Here is a 24,049-nt window from a genome sequence, read left to right as displayed (position 1 = left end):
GTGTAATACAGCACATAAGCAGAATCAAAGACAAAAATCACATGATCATCTCAATGCAGAAAAGGCCTCTGACAAAATTCAACAACATTTTATGATAAAAGTTCAGAAGAAACTAGGAATAGAAGGAAAGTACCTCAACTCAACCTCATATATAGTAAAAGCTATATATGACAGCTATATATACCACTATGTGGGGAAAAACTGAAATCACTTCCTCTAAAGTTAGGGATGAGAACAGGGTGTTCACTCTTACTCAATATAGTACTGAAATTCCTAGCCAGAGCAATAAGGCAAGAGAAAGAAATAAAAGAGATTCAAACAGGGAAAGAAGAGGTCAAATCATCCCGATTTGAAGATAATATGATTCTATATTTGAAAAATCGTAAGGATCCTAGCAAAAAACCCCTCCTAAATCTGATAAACACTTTGTATGTTTATAAAAATAAACATACAAAAGTCACTAGCTTTCCTATTATTAACAATGAACAGAAAGAAAACAGAAAAACAATTCCATTCACAATAGCCTCAAAAAACAAAACAAAATAAAAAACCCTAGGTATATAAACCTAATCAAGAAGGTGAAAGACCTCAACAATGAAAACTAAAAAAACCTTAAAGAAATTGAAAAGACCTCCCATATTCCCACCTAAAAAACTAGCTAGCATTTGTTGCCCTTAACGCAGAGAAACTAAAGCAGATACCTTAAAGCAACTGAGGCCAATAGGAAAAGGGGACCAGGAACTAGAGAAAAGGTTAGATCAAAAAGAATTAACCTAGAAGGTAACACCCACACACAGGAAATCAATGTGAGTCAATGCCCTGTATAGCTATCCTTATCTCAACCAGCAAAACCCCTTGTTCCTTCCTATTATTGCTTATACTCTCTCTACAACAAAATTAGAGATAAGGGCAAAATAGTTTCTGCTGGGTATTGAGGGGGGGAGCGGGAGGGGGCGGAGTGGGTGGTAAGGGAGGGGGTGGGGGCAGTGGGGAGAAATGAACCAAGCCTTGTATGCACATATGAATAATAAAAGAAAAATGAAAAAAAAAAATCACACAACATAAAAAAAATAAATAAATAAAATAAACACTAGGGTAAAGGAAAAAAAAAATAAATAAATAAACCTGAAGCTCATGGCAGTACACACAAAAAAAAAAAAAAAAAGAAATTGAAAAGACCTCCCATATTCATAGATTGGCAGAATTAATACTGTGAAAATGGCTGTACTACTAAAAGCAATCTACAGATTCAATGCAATACCCATCAAAATCCCAATCATTCTTTGCAGAAAGATAAAATCAATCCTAAAATTCATATGGAATAAAAGATCCCAATTGATAAAAATAATCTCAAGCAAAAAGAGCAATGTTGGAGGTTTAAGAACACCAGACTTCAAATTATACCACAGAACCACAGTAATAAAAAAGGCAAGCACTGAAATAGACACAAAGACCAATGGAACAGAGGACCCAGAAATAAAACCACACAGCTACAGCCATCTGATTTTTGACAAAGGAGCCAAAAAACATACATTGGAGAAAAGACAGCCTCTTCTACAAATGATGCTGAGAAAATTGATTATCTACATGCAGAAGACTGAAATCAGACCCCTATCTCACAAAAATCAACTCCAAATGGATCAAAGATCTTGTTTTTATTTAAGACTTAACATTCTGAAACTACTACAGGAAAAACTATGGAAGATATAGGCATAATTATTTTCTGAATAGGACTCTTAACTTTCCAGGAAATAAGAGCAAGAATTTGCAAATGAAACCATATCAGATTTAAAAGCTTTTGTACATCAAAAGAAACAATTACCAGAATCAAGAAACAACCTACAGAATGGGAGAAATTCTTCACTAGCTATTCAACAGATAAAGGGTTAATATCCAGACTATATAAAGATCTCAAAAACTAAATAGCAAAAGAATAATCCCATTGATAAATGGACAACTGAACAGTTCTCAGAAGAAATTCAGTTGGGGAATAAATACATGAAGAAAGGTTCAACATCCTTATGTAAATCAAAACTGCACTGAGATTCCATCTCACTGCAATCAGATTGCCAATCATCAAGAAAACAAAGAACAGTCAGGCACCAGTGGCTCACACCTGTAATCCTAGTGATTTTGGGAGGCTGAGATCAGGAGGATCCTGGTTCAAGGCCAGCCCAGGCAAATTGTTACCTAGACCCCATCTCCAAAATAATCTTAGCAAGATGGACCTAAGTGTGGCTCAAGTTCTAGAGTGCCTGCTTTGAATATTGCATGCTCTTGCTCATTTGTGGAACTTAGGCCTAAAATGATGATGATGATAACAATGGGATATAAATGTGAAAGGGGATGGACTGGGGTGGGAAAAAGACAGGATACTGAGAGGTGAAGAGAACAAAAGTTTGCTGTATTTGTGTATATGTACACATGTGTACACATACACGTGAAGATAGCATAATGAAACCCACCAAATACTGTTTGAAAAGGAGTGGGGGAGATGGGAATATAATGGAGGGAGTGAGCTTGTTCAAAGTACACTAAATGCATGTATGGAATTACCACAATGAAACTCACTCATATTATAAATGCAAACTAATTAAAAATATAATGAAACTATTACAAATTTTTTCTATTCATTTTTTTTTCCTTTTGTAGTGCTGGGGATCAAACCTGGGGCCATGGGTATATAAGGTAAGCATTTAAACACTGGGCTGCATGTTCAACCTTCAAGTAATTTTTAAATATTTCATTTTACATAGAAAAATTTAAATATGCACAAAAGTAGAGAAATAGTATAATGAACCCCTATACCCAATACCTAGGCTTAACAATTCTATTATTACCTACTCTAAACTCCAAATTATTCTGAAACAAAGTGAAAAGATGGTATTATTTCACTGCTAACATTTCTGTGTGTTATGTAACACAGCTTACTAACTTAAGCACTTTTGACATTTTGGGCAGGATAATTCTTTGTTGTAGGAGCTGTCCAAGGTACTGTACGATATTCAGCAATATATCTGGTCTCTACTCACTAAATGCCAACAACACCCCCCAGTCTTAACAATCAAAAGTGTCTGCAGGGCTGGTGGAATGGCTCAAGTGATAGAGTGCTTGCCTAGCAAGTGTGAGGCCCTGAGTTCAAACTCTAAGTACTGCAAAAATAAATAAATAAATAAATAAAAAACAAACAAACAAAAAACCTCTCCAGACATTGACAAATATCCCTTGGGGGACAAAACTGTTCCTAGGTTGAGAAGCACTGCTTTTAAAAAAATCTTTTTTTTTTTCACCAAAATATGCATTTATTTTTTATTTAGAAAGCAGCACTAAAAATAGAATAATAGACTTTCAGCTTTGGGGCATTTAGTAACATCAAAATGACTGCCTACGTAGACAGAGGAAAGGAATTCAAAAACAGTTTCTTTTTCTTCTGCTAATGCTTTGGCAGCAAGATCCACCTTCTCATGTGAGACATCTTTAATAGGGAGACCTTCAACAAACTTCCAGGTCCTATTCTTGAGAGCTTGTTTGGAGGTTCTAGGAGGAGAGCGCAACTACTCGTATACCCTTGACTGAACGGTCCTCCTCTATCGGGGATGGCTGTCCTCTTTGACCATCTTCGGGAGGGACACACATGGAGCGGTGAGGGAGAAAGGGGACACCCACCTAGCCAGCCAGATTAGCCGAATCAACCCTGGCAATTAATGGGCTGACAGATGTTGCAGCCAGATCGCCCTCACATCCCAGGTCCTATTCTTGATGACAACAGGGAATGAATAGAAAAGATCACTGGTTATACAGTAACTGCCATCAGAGATAATACTCATGGGCACAAACTCTCCCTCAACTGGGTCCCAAGTCAGATGTCTCTGATGTGGTCAGAGATGGCTTTCACAGAAGACATTACACCGGGTATTTGTTTCAGCCTTGATGACAGCAGCACTATGCTGCTGCAAGGTCATGATGAATTCTCCCTTGGTCCAGCTGTCACCTTTCATAGCATTAATAACACCAACTTCTTTTCCTTGCAGTTTTACCTTGACATAGTTTACACTTGGATACTGAGAGATTAGTTTATATGACACTCTATAGCATCTGCACACACACTAAATTTAAGAACATTCAGAGAGTTAGCTTGGTTGTAATCCACACCAGTCAACCAAATGGAGTTCTCCTTGGACATAGATGAAGCTAACTTGGAAGCAGTCAGACAGTTAGTATTGGCTGGGTTTCCCAGGATGACAACCTTAACTGACTTCTTGGCATATTTCTATGAGGCTACACCCAGGCTTTTGAAGATTTTCACATTTACTTTGAATAAATCTTTTCTCTCCATGCTTCCTCTTGGTAGCATGGAACCCACAAGAAGGCCACAACCAAGTGTTTGAAGGCAATCTTTTCATCTGTTGTAATGATATTTCAGGAGAGGATGGGTACATCTTGCATTTCAATTAGGACACTATCCAGGACACTCACCACGGGAGTGAGCGCCAACAGCTAAAGAATTATAGGATGGTCTTTAACAAAGACAGATCCATTTGCAGTACTGTACAGTAGTGAACATGCAATTTGACTATCTGCTTCAGTCACAAAGACTGGTTTAGAAATGACTTGGAATTTCATGGACAATTTCAATCTACAAAATGAGTCTCAGGGAGGTGGGTCACCTCTACTGTAGAATCAACCTCTAAAAGATAGACTTTTCAAAAGAACATACAACCACAAGATAGCATCACACCTAAAAAATTAACATTCTTTAACATCAAATATCCAATTAATGCTCATCTGTCATTATTTTATTTTCAAAACAGACAGTTTATTTGAATAGTGAGCCAAATAAATTATGTTACATTATGTCTTGGTATGTCTCATATAAAATATATGCCTTATGTCTGGTGAAGAAACCAGGTCAAGGACCTGTAGAAATTCCATGTGATTTTGTTAACTATACCTCCTCACCTCTACAGTACTTTCTGTAAGTGGGTAGATCCAACTATTACTATCCTAAGGCCCATAATATCCAGCTGTTATATCAGCAGGCAGTGATGGAATACTATCTAGATCCATTATTTCATCAAGCTTGGCAAAAGATGATATTCTAACTTCATCATTCTTTATCAAAGGAAATAATTCTATAATGAGCAACTTCCTCATACTACAATTATACAGTACTAAATAAAAGGCAGGATAAGGCTAATGAATTTCTTTCTTGAAGTATCTACTATGAATTCATGAATTTTAAAGTACATGATGTGTTTTTAAATGTCGCAGTTATATTTATTGATTCTAAACCAGCATCTCCTTTTCTCCCAGTTTTTAAGTAATTACTTATTTGCTTTATTCCACAATTAGGTTGCCTTTTGTAGACTGCTTTTTTCCATTTTTAGGTTGCCACACAGTTAAAGAAGTGGGTAACAAAGAAATCACAATGGACAATGAGAGGAACAGAACTTCCCTAAATTTCAGTAACTAATGCTGTGATAACTTTTTTGTGTGTTTTCGTTTGATAATACCACAGCTTTGCTTTGGGACAGATTTATTTGGAGAATTGGGTCATCTAAATAAACTGTTCCCCTTTCATTGCCCCAACACTTCTAAATGCTACAATAGAAAAGTCCATTGTTAAGTTTAATTGATGCTGATTAACAATTAGCATACAAAATTTACACCAAATTCATGCTATAGGTATCTTTATACCTATACTGTATACATTATAGGTCACAAAGGTCACTGAATACAATTTTATAAAAATAAAATGTGCTCATTAGGCTCTTATTTGGATGATGAGTATAATGAAGAAGCCCTCAGTGGCCTTACATGGTGCAGCAGGAAGAACAACTGAAGGCAGGACATGATTAGTGCTTAAGAACCAGAAAAACAAAAAGGAGAGAGAGACTCACTTAAACAATCTAGGAGATGGACTGTGTTGTTCACAGAGATGGCAGTTTTTGTGCTACATTTTTAAAAGATAGAGAACAGGGGAAGATCTTAGCAGGATTAAGGGCAGTAAAGGTATCAAGACAAGAATCCAAAGGACTACAATATGATTATATATGTAGAAAGAAAATGACATAATAGCACTTTGAAAAGCTATAGAATATAGCATTGGGCACATATCTATATCTTCCATGTGCATTTAAAGACAAAAACAAAGGTAGTTTAAGATTGTATGTCTCCTCCACTGTCCCCAGTTTGAAGTCACCTAAAAAACTGTTCCTGTGTTGATACTGTGAAAACAGAGACAAAGATGAAATAAGAAAGATGGCAGGTAGTGTCAAAACAAGGTCGCATGAAACTTGTATCGAACATATCCAAATCCAAACCTCAAACTGTACCTCTTCTATTCCTAACTCATATAAGATCATCATGTCAGTGACATGATGCTATCCATGGCATATTTAACTGTGCCTTTGCTCTAGTCCTTTATGCAGAGCACCTTCTTTTGCAACTTTCCTATTCTTACCTCTGACACCACAACCAACCATTCAATGAACAAAATCTATTGAGTCTAGTGTTAAAGTGTCATTTAAAGCTGTACTTTATTTTTTCACCCTGGCTGTATCTCCCATCCCCACCCCATATGTGCGTGTGTGCGCCACACACACAGTCATGCTCATTATCCTTCTGCCTAGCCTTCTGAGTGCTGGGATTATAGGTGAGTACCATGGTCAAGAAAATTAATCTATCCACTATCTTCCAATGTTACTTTGTGGATTTTTATTTTTATTTTTGTGGTATGGGCACCTAAAATGTATTCACTTAGCAAATTTACAGTATATGATCATTATTATTAGCTAATGCTCATGTTGTACATCTTAGATCATTCTACAAAACTCCAAGTTTGTGCTTTTGACCTACTTCTCTCCACCCCCATAACCAATGTTTACTCTGTATGTATTTGACTGTTTTAAAGACTCCACAGATAAGATCATGTAGTTTTTTTTCCCGTGTCTTGCTTATTTTACTGAGTATAATGTATTTCAGGTTTACCCAAATCACAATTAGCAGTACCTTCTTTTTAAAGAGTGAATACTATTCCAGTGCATCTCTCTATACACAACAACTTCTTTTTATCCATTCATATATCAGTGGACACAAATTGTTTCTATACCTTGACTACTGTGAATAATATGCTGCAATGAACAAGAGAGTGCAGATATGTCGGTAAGATACTGACTTCATTTCCTTTGGGTAAAGAAAAGGAAATACCCAGCAGGGAGATTCGTAGGTCACCTTGTCAGTACTTCTTTTTCTATTTTTTGTGTTTTCCATAATGGCTATACCAATTTTCACTCCAGGCTCTCTTTACACTCTCACCAGTACTTATCTCATATATGACAACAGTCATACTAACAGGTGTGAGGGGTATCTCAATGTGATTTTGATTTACATTTTTCTGATGATATACTCAGTGGCCATTTTTTATTCCTTTTTTTGAGAAATGTCTATTCAGGGCCTTTGTCCATTCTTAATCATATTACTTAGTTTCTTCTTTTGAATTGTGTAAATTTCTTATGTATTTTGGATAGTAACCTTTTTTCATATATATGGTTAGCAGATTTTCTTTCAGTCCATAGCTTGCCTTTTCTTTTTGTAGGTACTACCTCCATCTATTCCTTCACACTGCTAGCAGGGTTTTGACTCTTAAAGAGAAAAGCCATCTAGCTACATCTAGCAGGGCACTCAAGAGCATCCAGTTGAGCTTTTCAATCAAATCTCTATCCCACCCCCTTTACCCCCCACCACCTCCTGCCTTTTTTTTTTTTTGACACAGGTCTTAATATGTTGCTCAGGCTGGCCTTGAACTCTCAATCCTCTTGCCTCTGCCTCCTAAGTGCTGGGACCACAAGTGTGCTCCACAACCCTTGCCCATTTTCTCCCTTTTAACTTTAGTCAGACTACCTGATGTGCTCAAAAATATTCTGCACTTCCTTCCCTCAACCTTATGCATAAAAAAACTTCCCTATTCTTAAAAATCTAGCTCAAACATTTTTGCTTCCACCAAATCTTCACAATACTTAACTAAAACTCACCATTTTCTCATTTGTATTCTCTCACTGGAATTTTAACTCTAACAGAACAAAGTCTAGCTACTTGCTATCATAGATATGTGGCACATGTTTAAATATCCTTAAGGGTACTGAATAATTTTTATGACATATTGTATTTTGAAATGCACCAAGTGTCTACCTAATAAGTGTTTAAAAAGAGATTAGAATACTTCTAGATATACAGTACTCCCCATATTAACTCAAAATTCATCTACTAACCTCATAATTTTCTACTTCTCCATCTTCCACATCCAATTCAAAGCTGAAAGTTGGGCCCACTGCAGGTGGCACTGGAAGCATTGATCTGCAGTGAAAACAAACACATTAGTATTAATATGACAGCACATTAATTCAATGAACAGGGAAGGAAGAACACAGTACTACAAGAATGAAAAATAGCAGCTAACAATAACTGACTAGCAACTAACATTAATTAACAAGAAAAATACACCATTCACAATAGCATAAAACACACAAATGTAGGAATAAATGTAAGATCTACTTAATAAAAACTGTAAAAACACTACTGGAATAAACAGTAACATGCCGTGTAAGTACACTAGAAGTCTCAGTATTAAGACACCAACTTTCTTCCCAAATTGATCTGTAGATCTAATATAACCCCTACCAAAGACCAGCAAGTTTGTTTTTTTTTTTTTTAAGTAGAAACTGACATGCTGACTTTTTACATGAAAACGCAAAAAAACTTACACAGAAATCTTTTTTAAAAACAAAGTTGGGGGATTAGACTATCTGCTTTTAAGACAGACAAAGAAAAAGCAGACAGAGGCAGAGAGGTGGAGCTACTATTATCAAAACAATGTAATACAGGCATATGGCCTTCTAGTATAAAGATTCCATTTCCTAACTTTCCTAGAAAATAATTACAGATCTATGATATGACTAAATTATAGCCAATGAAATATAGACAAGAGTAGTATGTACTACTAGTGGGAAATATCCTCAAGAGAAGCAGGTAGCCAGAGGGTCATTTTTGCTAGCTAGAATGTGGCTAGGCCAGCTAGAGCCTACGAAGCTATTTTAGATCACGTGGAGGAAGCCTGAAGATTGAGCATAGAACCATTCCTCATAGTCACAGGGCTCACAAACCATGCTGAAATGACCTACTTCTAGACTACATTATGTGAGAAATAAAGAAGTGTTATACTTAATCCATGGATGTTATTACAGATAAACTTAATCCTAACAGAGTGATTCTAAGACACAAATAACTTGTCTCCTATATTCTGAAAGAAACAGCATAAAAAATAATCAAAAGAGATGCCAGCTATAAAAGTGGCAAAACTCTCAACTTTTTCTTCCTCTCCACTTGTTAAATCAAGAGGTTCACAGATTTCCTCTTCCCCCATTTGCTTTTTTTTTTAAACCCAATCTTAATTTACTCCTTAGCATTAAGCAAAAGTAATAGGTAACACAGGCATTCATAAAAGAAAAGAATCTCAAAGTTTTCAACATTCAGAATTCATTAAAAGAACAACAAACTTACAACACATATGGCAGTAAGCTTGGATGATAAGGGGGAGGTGGTATTGGCTGCTGGGATCGGTATCTACTACGTCCTGTGAGCCTTCGAGGCATAAATGGAGGATAAGGCTGTAGGTGGGAACATTGAAAGAATTTAAGATCATTCTAAATTTACAATCTGTCAAATAAAGTCACTTAGCTTTTGAGACCTTACAAAGTTGTTTATTGTTTAAGTGTGATTTACTGTTTTTTAAATGTTAGTACAGATACAACTAGTTTAAAACATATATCCCAGTGTACTTCTAAATATAATTTTCCAACTGAATGCTTTCAATAACACATTTAAAACGCTAAACATGTTGAGAGTTATGAACAAACAACTCAGAACAAATTGCCAAAGCAAGTAACAAATAAAACAGTATGTGAAAACTTACTACTCCAAAAGACACCTCCTGATGCAAAGGATCATGTGTTAAGAACTGCAAAGGAGCTGACGGAGGTAATGTTGGGGGATGAGCTGATGGGGGGTAAGTAAAACTTCCTACTTGAAGATGCTCTCCTAAGAGTTCCACTTCATTTTCTATCCTCTGCAGAGGCTGTGAAGAAAAAAAAATTAATACTTCTAGTGCATGAATTTGTAATGAATACAAATATCCTAACAAGTATCGACAATTTTACATGTTCATTTTCCAATTTAGAGATACATAAAAGGAAGAAAGTTCAATATAACTAAGAATTTTGCTACAGCTTTAATTCCTGAAGAATTGCAGATATGAAGGAATACAAATTCATATTAAATTATGAGATTAAAATAGCTAGAAAAACTTAAGAAACCAGGCTAATTCAAGGTAAATGTGTTTATATTAATTTGTATGTTTGTGGATGCCTTTAATTCTTTTAAGAACCATAAGAATATTTGTTACGGCAATAATTTACATTTACTAAATAAACTGCTTGTTCTAAACAGTCTGGGAAAATAAAATGAGTAGAGATACCTACCGATCGTGATTGCTGTGTTTGGAAAGGGACAAACTGGCCTGGTGGTGGCAAATGGGGAGGATGATGGGGAGAAAGATGAGGAGGATGTATAAGAAATGGGTCACTAGAAATAAGGGGTGGGAACGCAGCATATGGTACTGGTAAGTGCTGAACTGAACATGCTTGAAGCATCTGTAAGAGAAATCATTATTTCTTGATTAAATTTTTAAAAAATGATAAAGATTAAGAGCATTGTAATACCTTCCCCAAACTCATATAAAGACACTTTAATAGCTTACATTAATAATAAAATACAATTGTATTTTTTGCACTCATTAGGAAGTGCTGGTAACTAGTTTATTCTGCATTTTATGTAGTTCTTTTAAATCGGTCTAAATACCTTTTTTGAGGGGTGAGGGGGCAGTACTGGGGATTGAACTCAGTGCTTCATGCTTGCTAGGCAGGCACTCATTGAGTGAGCCACTCTGCCAGCCCAGCCCTATTTCTGTGATGGGGTTTTTCAAGATAGGGTCTCACCAACTATTTGCTGGTGTCTGGCTTCAAACCTTGATCCTTCTATCTCTGCTTCCAGAGTAGCAAGGATTACAGGTGTGAGCCACCGGTACCCAGCCTCAAAATACATTTTAGTATTTCCAACATGTATGAAGTTGAGGATGGAGGAATTCTACATAGCTGGCCTAAGATGTAGCACATAGTACTGCTATTCTAAAAAACTTTTTTCAACCGTGTAGAAATTTTTTTCTTTCTAGGATTTTTTTTTTAAAGTAAGAACATAACTTACACCTAATTGCTTTACAGTCTTCTCACTATTTTAGATGGCAAATTTAGCACAATTGTTCTGTTACTGAGAAACCAAGCTTGGTAAATTAATCTGTTAAATTGGTATTGGTATGTGTATGTTTGCTTTAACCTCACATTCAGACCATTATATTTAGGTTTTGCTAAGTGCTTTCCTTTAAAGAAATTATTGACCTTAGTTAAATCATTTCGATCCTCTAGATTTCCGTACCTTCATTTGTGAAATAAGGTGATTAGATTTCTGGTTGGTAGATTAAAAATAAAGCATAAGCTTTAGAAGCAAAATAGTGAGTGAAACTCTGCTCTTCCATACCAATTGTCTCTATGACATTAACCAAGTCATTCAACTTTCCAGTTTCAGTATCTAAAAAGTGAGGAAGATACTATTTTCATCACAAGCTTCCTAAAGTGAAGAGTAAGACGGAGCACTCAAAGTATCCATTAAAACCCAGTAAGTGGGTTTGACACTCCAGATAAATATATATAATTTAATTAACGTAAAAATATATGTTTTAAGAGTAATTTTATTAAATGGTCACTATAATCATGCTATTGAGATTTCTATTTGCAAAAAAACTTTTTACTTGCAAGTGAAGCTACAAAGACATCTCTTAAATTTTGTTTGCTTATATAATGCCCTTAGCCATTCTAAAGAGGATTTCTGAGTTGCAAATTACAAAAGTAATCTAGGATGGTGTGCTTAACAGTAAAATCAAATGAGAACAAAGGCCCACACTTACTGGAGGAGGCACACTACAGACAGGGAGGTGCTGTCCACTGAAAACTACAGAGCATCCTGGGACCTGTTGTGTACTGCAAGCAGGGATGTGCTGGCCTGTGCAGAGTGGAATCCCATGTGGAGCCACTGTTGTTACTGTATAGGAAACAGGAACTGTTCCTTGATGGAGCTATTAAGAAAGAAAAACAGAAACTTCAGCTGTTTCGATAAAATGTTAACTATTAAAAATTAACATTCAGTATTAATGATTTCTCTTTCACCTGCACAGATTTTCACAATATACTTCCTCCAGTAATTTCAACCAGAGTATTTATTGTCTTTGTCTAAGAAAGTTGACTCTATCAAGAGTATGTATGATCCCTGCATATCTAGAGCTAAATTCTTCCCTCAAAAAGACCTGAAAAGCCTAGGAGAGTAATCTATACTGTATTACCTCTTCTAGTCTGTCTTGTAGAGCAAAAACTTCTAAAAAGGAATCTTTTGTAAAGATGAAATCTTTATTTTCTAATACCTGTTCACATCCAATGTAAAAAGATTTTTGTTTAATTGCAACTAGTAAAACAAGGGATAGTAAGTATTAAAAAACTTAAATTTGGGCTGGGGAGTGTAGCTTAGTGACAGCATTCTTTCCTAACATATGTGAGGCCCCAAGTTCCAGCCCAACTCCACCAAAACCAAAATTTTTTAAAAACATCATATTCTGTTTCTCCATAAATATTCAAACATATTTAAGCATAATTACACATAAATTTTCATGTTTGTTTTTTTTTTTAACAGAAATGAGATATTACCTTGCAACTTTCCTTTTTTACTTAATATTGTAGTATAGTATAGATATGACTTCAATTTGTTCCTTTAGATACTAGCCAGACTTTTCAAGCATACTTGCTTATCATATCATGGTATGGACATTCAAGTTGTTTTCAAGCTCTTTTGCCAACGCAAACACAAGTATTTAAAAAACTATACTGTTAGTAGCTTTATTTATCTGAAAACATTACTGAGTAAAGGGTGAATGTATTTTATGCTTTTAGAGATATTGCCAAATCACCAGCAAAAGACTGGGTGGAGTAAACCATACTCTAGTAGTAACGAATGAGGGCCCAATTCCCAGCATCTCTCCTCAAAGATTTATTTGCATTACAAGCATGCTATAGTGTATCTGGAGAGTGGAAAAAGTGTTATCAGCACGCTTGCTTTAAATTTTCTTGGATTAGAAAAGGTAAACATTTTTCATCATAGTATTAACCAATTACATTTTTTCTGTAAATAATCTGTATCCTTTGCTCACTGACCATTTGTACTTTTATTTATTTTTTTTGAAGGAATCTATTGTTTGTCATGTGTAACAAAAATAATGTTCCAGTCTGATCTTTTGATTAAATCCTTTCATGATCTTGTATTTTTTGTGTAGTAAACAGTATAGGTTCTGGGTTTCCTTTATTGATGAGGTTATACAATTATGCTCCTAAACAGTAATTGTATGAAGTTTTGTATTATTTTACAAGACTCAGTTTTATATTAAACCATTTTTTGCAGTACTGTGGGTTGAATTCAGGGCCTTGTACTCGCTAGGCAGGTACCTCACCACATGAGCCCCTACGCCAGCCCTTTTTGTGTTGGTTACTTTTGAGATAGGGTCTCACTTTATGCTCAGGCTGAACCAATCCTATTGTGCTTCCCCAAGTAGATGGGATGACAGGAGCAACCACTGGTTAAGTTGGGTCTCCCAATCTTTTCGTCTGAGCTGGCCTCAAACTGTGATCTTCTCAATCTCCTCCTCCTGAGTAGCTAGAATTACAGCCTTGAGTCACCATGCCTGGCCTAAAATAATTTTTTTTTAGGTGGTACTGGGGTTTGAACTCAGAATGTCATGCTTGTTAAGCATGACATCCTACTATTTGAGCCATGGACCAGCCCTTTGAAACCTTTTTATCTAGGATGATTATGCCTCTAGAGTCCTGTCCTTCAAGGAGAAATTAGTTTCTTCATAAGGATAAATTATTCTGTTTTTCATGGTGCTGGGGACCAAAACCCAAAGCCTCAAGCTTGCTAGGCAAGCACTCTATCACTGAGCCACACCCCCTAGCCAACATATGTTATTCATATTCCTCAATGTTCCAAGTCTGTAGATTTTGTCACACTGTCAATAGGTCTTCTCTGTCAAATAAGTGAGTATGAATACTAGCATACAAATTTTATTTATGCATCTGGAATCTATCAACTTATCAACTGTTTTTCAAAACTACAATCTCTTTCCTTTCCTGGGTATACAATTAAATCTACTAAGATTTAACTTAATTATTTATTTTTCTTATCTTTTTTACAGTAAGGCAGAACCTTCAAAAGTATATGATTATAGGCATCTGTCTGACAGCATACAAATGTATTCCAGATTTTACCAATACAAATTAACTATTTTGGACTGGAGTGTGCTCAAAGTGGTAGAGTGCTTTCCTAGCAGGCATGAGGCCCTCAGTTCAAGCCTCAGTACTGCCTAAAAAAATTATTCTATTTGGGAAGATCACTTGAGCCCAGGAGTTTCAGGCCAGTCTGGGCAATAGAGCGAGACCCTGTCTCAAAAGGAAAAAACAAAAAAGCAAAATCCAAAAAAAAAAAGTTAACTACTTATTTCTGATAAACAGTCTTTGTCGCACTTAAGTACAATATTTTACTGAGTCTAAACTGTCATCAACTGCACGACTATTTTTTATGCACTAAGAAAAATGCTCTAGGCACAATGCTTTGTCACCTAGAAATTTTGTATTTATAGATTTATTAAAGATATTTTAACTAAGATCATCTAACTTTTTTTTCATTTTATTTACTGATTTAATTATATTATTGTTGTACTGGGGGTTCATTTACAAAAGTGCTTACAATATATCTTAGTTAAATTCACCCCCTCCACAGATGTTCTAACGCTTGAGCATTCATAAAAAGAAAATTAAGCCAGGCACTGGTGGTTCACACCTGCAGTCCTAGGTACTCAGGAGACAGAGATCAGGAGGTTTGTGGTTCGAAGCCAGCCTGGGCAAATAGTTCTTGAGACCCTATCTCGAAAAAACCCATCACAAAAAAGAAGGGCTGGTGGAGTGGCTCAAGCTGTAAGTCCTGAGTTCAAATCCCAGTACTGCAAAAAAAAAAAAAATTAAATTATAAGTGCACTACCACTTGATCCATGCCCCTAGCCCTTTTGTTTGCATTTTGTTTTTGAGATAGGGTCTTGCTTGGGTAATGCTCAAACTCGAGATCCTCCTGCCTTCACCTCTTGAATAGCTGGAATTACCCATGAACCATCATGCCTAGCTCAGCAAGTCCGCATTTGACTTCTGCTTGGAGAATCTTGTTAACTCGCCCTCTCTGCTGAACACAATTACTTAATTCCTGTGCTCTAGGAGGTTTGATGTTGGCACAAGTGCCAGCAATGACAACTGTATCACAACTGCTACGTGGCTGACACCAAGATTAAGACTGAATTAACTGTGAAGCATCCTAACTTCAGAGATGTTAAAATAAGAAAATAATACATTTTGGAACCAAAGAAATATAGCAGTTTTCTAAAAAAAAAAAAAAGAAAATTGCTGTGAAATAAAGTATGAACATCAAAGACTGAACATGAAAGTTTGAACATGGCTCAATGGTGGTAGAACACCTGCCTAGCAAGAACAAGGTCCTGAGTTCAAACCCCAGTACCACAAAAAAAAAAGTCCAAAAAAAAAAAAAAATCAAGTGAACACACGTATAACCATTGCCTAGGTCAATAAGCAGAACACTGTCAGGTTCCCTTACGGAGTCTTCTAAGAGTCCTTCCTGATCAAAGTGGCTGCATAACCACTCCCAGATCTCCCTTGCCAAAAGAACCACTAACCTGATTTTTGTGGTAACCATCTAGATTTGAACCCTAACCTAGTCTTCTTTTAGTTAAATGTCTTATCACTGACTTTCTAGTGATATTTTGATAAAATACAAGGGTCTAAAATTTTTTTTAAAATAGCTGGTGTGGATGACTCACACCTATAATCCCATCTATGCAGGAGGCAGAAACTGGGAGAAGAGTTTCAAGGCCAGCCTAGGTAAAATGTTAGCAAGACCCCATCTCAACAAATAAACTGGGCATTATGGTGTGTGCCAGTAATCCTAGCTATGTGGGAGGCAGAAGTAGGGGATTGTGGTTTGAGGTTGCCCTGGGAAAAAAAAGTAAGACCCTATCTAAAAAGTAACTAAAGCAAAATGGTGTGGTAGTATAGCTCGAGTGGTAGATCACCTGCCTACCAAGTGCAAGGCCATGAGTTTAAACCCCAGTACTGTCAAATAAGTAAAATTCAAAAATAAGTGAAAAAACTATTCAGGCATGGTGGCAAAAAGCTGCAATCCCAGCACTTGGTAGGCGAGGCAGTATTGCAAGAGCCTGCCTCAAAACAATCAAGAAACAAAAAAATCCTGATACAGACAGTGACTATAAAGACCCCGCACAAGCTTATTTTGTGGGCATGCACATTCATTTCTCTCAAGTACACCTAGTGTAACATTTTCAGATTACAGATGTCTGTTTGATATGATTAGAAGTTGTTCAATAGTTTTCTAAAGTAATTATATTATTTTTTACTTCCAAAGCAATGGGGTTGTCAGTCTTTCAGCCTTATCTTTTATGGTGATCTGTAACAGTTATCTTATGATTTTAGAGCTCGTTTTCCTTTTTATTTGTGAAGTGCCTATTTAAATTTTTGCCCATTTCAAAAATTAGACATTTTTTAAAAAAATTATGAGTTTTTTATGTTCTAAATCCTGCTCCTTTCTCAAATATGTTACTGTGAATATTTTCTTCTAGGCAGTAGCTTGTTTTTTTATGTTTTAAGTATCATTTACCGGTAAGTAGAAAATTTTAATTTTAATGAAATCCATTAGTCTTTTATATATCCTGATTAAGAAAACTTAGCCTACCAGCTGGGCATGGAGGCTTATACCTGTAATCCCAACTACTTGAGGAGGTAGAGATGTAGGGAGCTGTAGTTCAAAGTCAGCCTGGGGCAAAAAGTTTTGGAGGACACTCCCTCCATCTCAACAAATAAGCCAGGCATGGTGGCAGACACCTGTAATCCCAGCCACATAGGATGCCTCAGGGTAACCAAAGGCCAAAAGTAGGGGTGTGGGTCAAGTGGTAGAGCACCTGCCTAGCAACTGCGAGGCCTTGAGTTTAAACCCCAGTATTGCCAAAAATAAAACAAAACCCAAAACTTTGCCTATCTCATAATAAAGACAATCTTTTATTAAAGTTTTATTTTTCACATTTACATCAAGAATCCAACTTAAATTAATTTTTGTGTTAAAAAAAGATCTAAGTAGGATTATTTCTGTATCATTACTTTAAAAGAACTTCCTCTCCCCTTCCTGAATTCCTTTGGTAACTCTGTCAAAAATTAAGTGACCAATATGTTAATTTCTGATAACAAACACAATTTCTTTATTTTAATTATTTATCACTTATCATTGGTTCTGTTTTGCTAGTGCTTTTCTCTTAGTTAAGAAAGGCTTCCCTGCCGAAGGCCATAAAGCTATTCACACACTACTTTCTTAAAAGTTACAGTTTTGCCTTTTACACTTAATTCTTTTTTCTTATGGTCTATCTCAGAAGCCAGATCTGTAATTAAGTTTTTCAACAGAAATTCAAGTTCATATATTTAATTCTTTAACCTATCTAGACTTGACTTCTGTGAACGCTTTGTGGAAAAGGGTCTAGTTTCATGTTTTCTTTTGGATACCCAATAGTTTCGGCACCATTTATTAAAAATTCTGTCCTCTTCCAACTCATCCACAATCATGTATCAAGTGTATTAAAAAATTCATTGGTTTACTTCTTGGTTTATATTCTATTTGATTAGCTTATCTGACTATAGCATAAATGACTTCTTTACTACAGCTTTATAATAAGTCCTAAAAGCTGAAGTGCTGCTCTGCGCGTCTTGTTCTTCCTTCAGGATTCTATGACAGTGACTCTCTAATCGTAGTGTACATTAGAACTACCTGAGGGCTTGTTAAACCAGATTGCTGGGTCTGATTCAGTAAGTCTAGTGTAAAGTTCAGAATCTGCATTTGTAACAGATGTCTAGGTGTTGCTGCTATTACTCAGCTAATTCACATCAAACTCTATTTGGTACTCTAGACCAAATCATTTGGTCTAGTCTGTAGACCAGGGTTTCAGTTGGCTAATTATTTCTTAAGGGGTCAGAAAGTAGATTCTGTAGGCACAAAGCAGTCATAGACAAGAAACAGATGAGTGGGCTGGCAGTGTGGTTCAAGTGGTAAGAGTACCTGCCCTAGCACACATGAGGCCCTTAGTTCAAGCCCCAGTGCTAAAAAAACCAAAAAACCAACAAACAAAAAAACCCCAAAACCCAAACCAAATGAATATATGGTTGTATTCTAATAAAACTTTTTATAAAAACAACCAGCAATAGTTTGCTTTCTCCTGATAATGTTGTAGTCTTTTAAACTGCCACAGGAATTACAGGATCAATTTTTAAAGTTACAACAAAAATCTAATGGGAATTTTTTGAGATTAATTCTATATAGTCTACCAATTTGGAGAACTGACAGGTTTTGTAAAATTGTATCTTTCAAGTCAAATTGCTTATCACTTATTTTTTGGAAAAAAAAACCACTCTCCCACTCTCATCAATGTTTTATAATCTACATAGAGGTCCTTAAGCTACTTTTGTTAATTCTTAATCTCTTTTGTATTACTTTGATTATTCTGTGGCATTTTTTTTCTTTGAGTTCTTATTCTGCGTAGAATTTAAATTTTAACTCTTAAAGGAATGCAGCACTAAACTCAAATAACTACGTTTTAGCTAAAATGAAAAGTAATCTCCAACAAAGAATCAAGCAATCTCAATAAACTATCACTAACTTCTACTATTTGTATTTCTAGGACATTCTGGTATTGTACCTGATCATGTATGTCAACCATGACTGCATTCTGCTGGGGTGGATGTGCAGCTGGATGTAACAGACGGGGAGATACATTCGGAGGGTGGAAGGCTCGAGGTTCCTCTATTGCTTGCTGCTGTGCATAAGGGAGGTGGTGATAGTTTTCATCTTGACTAATGGAATTATGTCGAGACAGACGATCCCTTCTTCCTCTCTGGCGCCTGACAGGAGGACTGTAATATAGTAAATGGCAAAAAGAAGGTCATTACCGTAATGTTTATTGGTGTGGTTCATCATCAGGACTCTGTATTATCTCTCTTTGTTTACCCAGCAGTAATATATGCTAAGGTAAGCTTAAGTATTAAAAAATGGCTATGGTTCCCCATTTCCTCTAAAAACTTACGAATTTAAATATAAGTCTCACCAATAATTTTTAGCAAGCATGGATGGCTCTCTGGAATCACTACCATGTTGTTCTAATGGTAATTATCTATTCCCCTTCTTTTGTCTACATTTATTAAATGGAATTCCTCCATAAAGAATTTATTTGTTTAGTCTGGGTATTAAGTGCTCCCATTCCTCTTTTGTATTACCATGAATGTAAAGCATAATGCTTCTTGCCAATTCAGAAACCATAGCTAGTTGCTATCTCATCTGGAAACGCACTTCTAACATACCCTTCCTGATCCAGGGCATTTCCTACTTCCTAGTAATTCTACAGTCTACACCTAGGCTTATGTCCTGGTGCAACTTTTGTACATGTACAAAAGTTCCTAACAGTTACCTCCTTCCCCCCCCCAAGCCCCCCACCTGCCGCCCAGACCATGAGACAGGGTCTCACTACATAGCCTAGGCTGGCCTGGAATTCACTATGTAAAACAGGTTGCCCTTGAACTTTCAAACCTCATGCCTCCAAGTATTGGGATCACAATGTTTATAATCATAAAAAACTGGATACAACTATTAACCAACAGTAGGTGGAAACATACAAGTGTGGTACCTTAATATAATGGGAAGATTTTATTATATTAAAATAAATGAACTACTACCACCCACATTAAAAACAGAATGCTTAATAAACAAATCAAAGAAGACTACATTTAAATGAAGACAAAATAGGCAAAACCACAAATTATATTATTTTAAAAACACAGTCACATAGGTACTAAAAACTATAATGAAGCTGGGCACTGATGGCTCATACCTACAATCCTAGCTTCTCAGGAGGCAGTGATCAAGAGGATCAAGGTTCAAAGTCAACCCCAGGCAAACAGTTTGCAAGACCCCATCTTGAAAAATACCCAACACAAAAAAGGGGTGGTGGGTGGCTCAAGTGGGTATGAGGCCTTGAGTTTCAAACTCCAGAGTTTACCCTCTAGGAAGGAGGAAAAGGAATGGTAGCTAGGTGGCAGGTAGGGGGAGGCAGGCAGTCTTGATGGATCAATAATATTCTATTTTAACACAGGTATTAGGAACATGTTTGTTATGCCTTTGACTACACATTTGTTTTACATGTTCTGAATGTATGACACAGTTCATCATAAAATATGAAAAGAATAAAGACTATAAGCAGGTATTTAAGCTGTAACTTTTATAAACAACTACATTTCCTCATATTCATTCTATTTAATAGCTATAAAATAATTTACCTGGTAACTAGGCATTATTTTACTAAATATTTCCATGTAACTGTTTAATACAGTAATGGGTTTTTTAAGAGTCTTAGTGTCTCAAAAGAATATAGCTTAGATATAAGGTTTGTTTCATTTGGAATACACAACAGTGGTTTTAAAATCTCTTCTGTATTAATCTGCTCAGGATGCCACTACAAACTGGGTCTTAAACCAGATCTTACTCTCTCAAAGTTCTGCAACTACAAGTTTGAGATCAAGGTGTCACTGTGATTTGTTTCTAGAGAGGGCTTTCTTTCTGGCTTGCAGTCACTTTCTCATGATGTCTGTACATGGCTGAAAGTGAGCTCTCTGATGTCTCTTTTTATAAGGACACTGACCCTATTAAATAAGGGACCCACCCCTACAACTGCATTTAATTGTAATAACTTCCTAGAGGTCGCATCTCCAAATATAACTACACTGAAGATTATGGTTTCAAAAATGAGTTCTGGAGCGCACAAAAACATGTAGTCCATAACACTTTCCTAGCTTAAATGATTACTATTCCTTTGGTTATTAGTATCTTGGACATGGAAACAGGTATCTCACCCTAATGAGTTACTGATTTCCCTGGAATAAGGAATGCACAATCTTAGGCAACTAAAGAGCAAGAAATGCATTCCTTTGAGAGAAGGGGACTGAAAGTTCATTCTTTCATACCACAGTTTTGTAAGAAACATGATTCAGCTGTTAACTGCCTTAAGAGGATATAGAAGGAATATGAATGGAGTAGAGAACAGGTAACTCATTTCTAGGACCTTCATATTTTATTACAGTAATCAGGACTGTAGACTAGCCCACAAGAAATCTGAAATCTGTCAGGCACAGTGATATACATCTGGAATCCCAGCACTCAAGAGGCAGAAACAGAAGGATAAGAGATGGAGACCAGCCTGGACTATACGATGAGACCCTGTCTCAAAAAAAAAAAAAAAGCAAGCAAATAAAGTCTTAAACCATAATGTAGCTGAATTCATACATAGTGGCCCAGCTTGAGTTTAGACAAATTACTTTAACCTCTTTCAATTTGTTCACTTGTCACTTAAAAGCTAAGTGAACTCATATCCTAGTACAGGAGCCTAAACACCTCATAATGTTGTTTATGTGTGAATGTACATGTGTAGATATGTTGATGTGTCCGTGAAATGCCTACAGAAATGTGTTTTCTGATGTTTAAAAAATATTCCGCAGACTTACCAACGGAAGAAAATTTAAGAAATAAATTGTAATCAACTAACCTTCTCCTGTTGCGTGCAGGTGTGTTGCATCGTTCCCCTGAGAAGTGATGTTGGCTTGGTCGAACTGAAGGGGGCTGCCTATTTGATGTCATCTCCCATGGTCGCATTGGTGGTGAGGGAGCTGGTGATGCTGATGTATAATCAAAGACTGAATGAGAGAGGCGCTGTCTCTTAGGACTTGGACTATCTTCACTCTGTTGGTGCAACAAAATTGATCAACTGAATATGCATTAAGTGTTTAAATATATTTACCCCAAAAATGTAAAGAAGGGCATACATGCACTATCAGTACAAATTAAAAATCTTAAACAACTGCTGGGGAGATGCACAATAAATAGTATCAAATTAAAAGTGACCTATTTTTAAAAATCGTAAAATACATTGAATACCAATAAGGTATATAATAGTGCAGTAAGCTTTTATATAGTATTTGACCATCTCTTTTAATGCCTAATCCACCTAAGCAATTCCACTGTGTTCTCTGTCAGTATCAGCTAATCTTACAGGCAACAACTATCTGCCAAGTTTGGTTTAGGAGGAAGACTTCCTCCTGAATAGACCCTCAACTTGATTCTAAATCACACTCCTCTTCCCTATTCTTTTCTTTTCTGGCAGTTCTGGGGTTTAAACTCAGGATCTCAAGCGCGCTACTACTTGAGCCAGGTCCCCAATGCTTTAGTTATTTTTCAGATACAGTCTTATGCTTTTGCCCAGGCCAGCCTCCAACCTGAATCCTCATACCTATGCCTCCCTCATAGCTGGGATTATAGATTCAAATGACCACGCTGGATTTGTTAGTTGAGATGGATTCTCACTAACTTTTTGCCTGGGCTGGCCTTGAACCTGTATCCTCCCTAATCTTCACCTCTTGAGTAGCTGGGATTCAGGGCTCTCACGCCCAAACTTCCCTCTTATTTTTGATGTTTAAACTATTACACATACTTCCTTTAATGAGGGTTACATGGATAAAATAAAATTTATATAAAACAGATGAAGAATCAACTGACCTGGATCATCAGTGGGTTTTTGTTGTTGTTTTTTTCTGTAGGACAGAGGTTTGAACTCAGGGTTTCATGCTTGCAAAGCAGTCACTCTACTGCTTGAGCCACACCTCTAGTCCATTTTTCTCTGGTTATTTTGGAAATGGGGTGTCTCTAACTTTTGCCCATGCTGGTCTCAAACCAAGATCTGCCCTATCTCAGCCTCCCAAATAGATAAGATTAAAGCATGAGCTACCACACTAAGTTAAGTCATCAGTTCCTAATCAGAATATTATAGCATTTTGAAAGTACTGTCAAGTTCATAAAGATCACAGTATGGGCTTACTAGCTATAAAACTGATATGGTCATTTAAAAATTGCGTAATTAACTCTCCAGGATTTCTCACCCAGTTCAATTTTACTAAAACTGTCAAAATTATAAATTAGCTGAAAATCTCCTAAGGCAGCATGTTTTCTAATAGACCTCTCCCACCTCAAATCTACTTCTATAAGTTCTAACTTTTTGGGCATTAGAGTACTTTTGGGTGCAAAACAACTGATGCCTGCTATGAGCACAATCATTAGTAAAAGAGAATATAGAGAGCTATATACTGCAGTGCTAGATTTTTTAAGAGATAAGCATATATACTAAATATACATTATACACATTATATATATTTAAACTGGAAAAAACAAAGCAATTTCCAAAATGGTTACATTTGATCATTCCTAATTATTTAGGAGAGGTATTCCAAAAGCCATGACATTTTCCTACTGTACTTAAGAAATGCTTTGTTTTGTCATTATAATTAAAATACGAAATAAATTTCAGAACTACATATGAAGCATGCTCTTGCAATTCTCCCTACCTACCCTATTTCCTCTTAATAATACTATATTAAAAGTATGCTTGTTTTTAATTCCTTCATTTTAATAAGACCAATTTTTATATTGGCAGTCCTCAAACTTAATCAACAGTAATCAAAATTTAGATATTTTGACTAAAAAAAGAAAAAACAGAACTAAGATCTGACAAACTCATACATGAACTATGCATGTGCATCTGAAATAGGCTATCTCTACAGTTAGTAAAACAGATTTGATTAGCACTGACTTTCTAAAGTAAAAAAAGTCAGAAACTAATCATTAGCCTTCA

The 24,049-nt window shown here is 36.1% G+C and overlaps 1 protein-coding gene, 1 non-coding gene and 1 pseudogene across 9 annotated transcripts in view; all 3 read right to left on the bottom strand.

Moving 5' to 3' along the window:
- The window catches only part of LOC109688069 (E3 ubiquitin-protein ligase RNF38), a 120,175-nt gene that overhangs the window by 11,447 nt on the left and 84,679 nt on the right, over window positions 1–24,049 (bottom strand). For all 8 annotated transcript variants that reach the window (XM_074051454.1, XM_074051455.1, XM_074051458.1 and 5 more), the window contains 7 exons: window positions 21,914–22,107; window positions 19,022–19,235; window positions 12,074–12,241; window positions 10,536–10,706; window positions 9,971–10,132; window positions 9,559–9,665; window positions 8,271–8,355 (listed from right to left, as the gene is read on the bottom strand). In XM_074051454.1, the coding sequence (XP_073907555.1) occupies window positions 8,271–8,355; window positions 9,559–9,665; window positions 9,971–10,132; window positions 10,536–10,706; window positions 12,074–12,241; window positions 19,022–19,235; window positions 21,914–22,107 (1,101 nt within the window). The remainder of the gene's footprint in view (window positions 1–8,270; window positions 8,356–9,558; window positions 9,666–9,970; window positions 10,133–10,535; window positions 10,707–12,073; window positions 12,242–19,021; window positions 19,236–21,913; window positions 22,108–24,049) is intronic.
- LOC141415404 (malate dehydrogenase, cytoplasmic pseudogene) lies at window positions 3,330–8,263 on the bottom strand (annotated as a pseudogene).
- Window positions 17,698–17,759, bottom strand: LOC141415969 (small nucleolar RNA SNORD50). The gene has a single exon (XR_012440911.1). It is a non-coding gene; the product is annotated as a small nucleolar RNA SNORD50 (small nucleolar RNA).

This window comes from Castor canadensis, chromosome 13 (assembly GCF_047511655.1).
Source record: "Castor canadensis chromosome 13, mCasCan1.hap1v2, whole genome shotgun sequence".
Lineage (NCBI taxonomy): Eukaryota > Metazoa > Chordata > Mammalia > Rodentia > Castoridae > Castor > Castor canadensis.
This window is presented reverse-complemented; position numbering and strand designations above follow the sequence as displayed.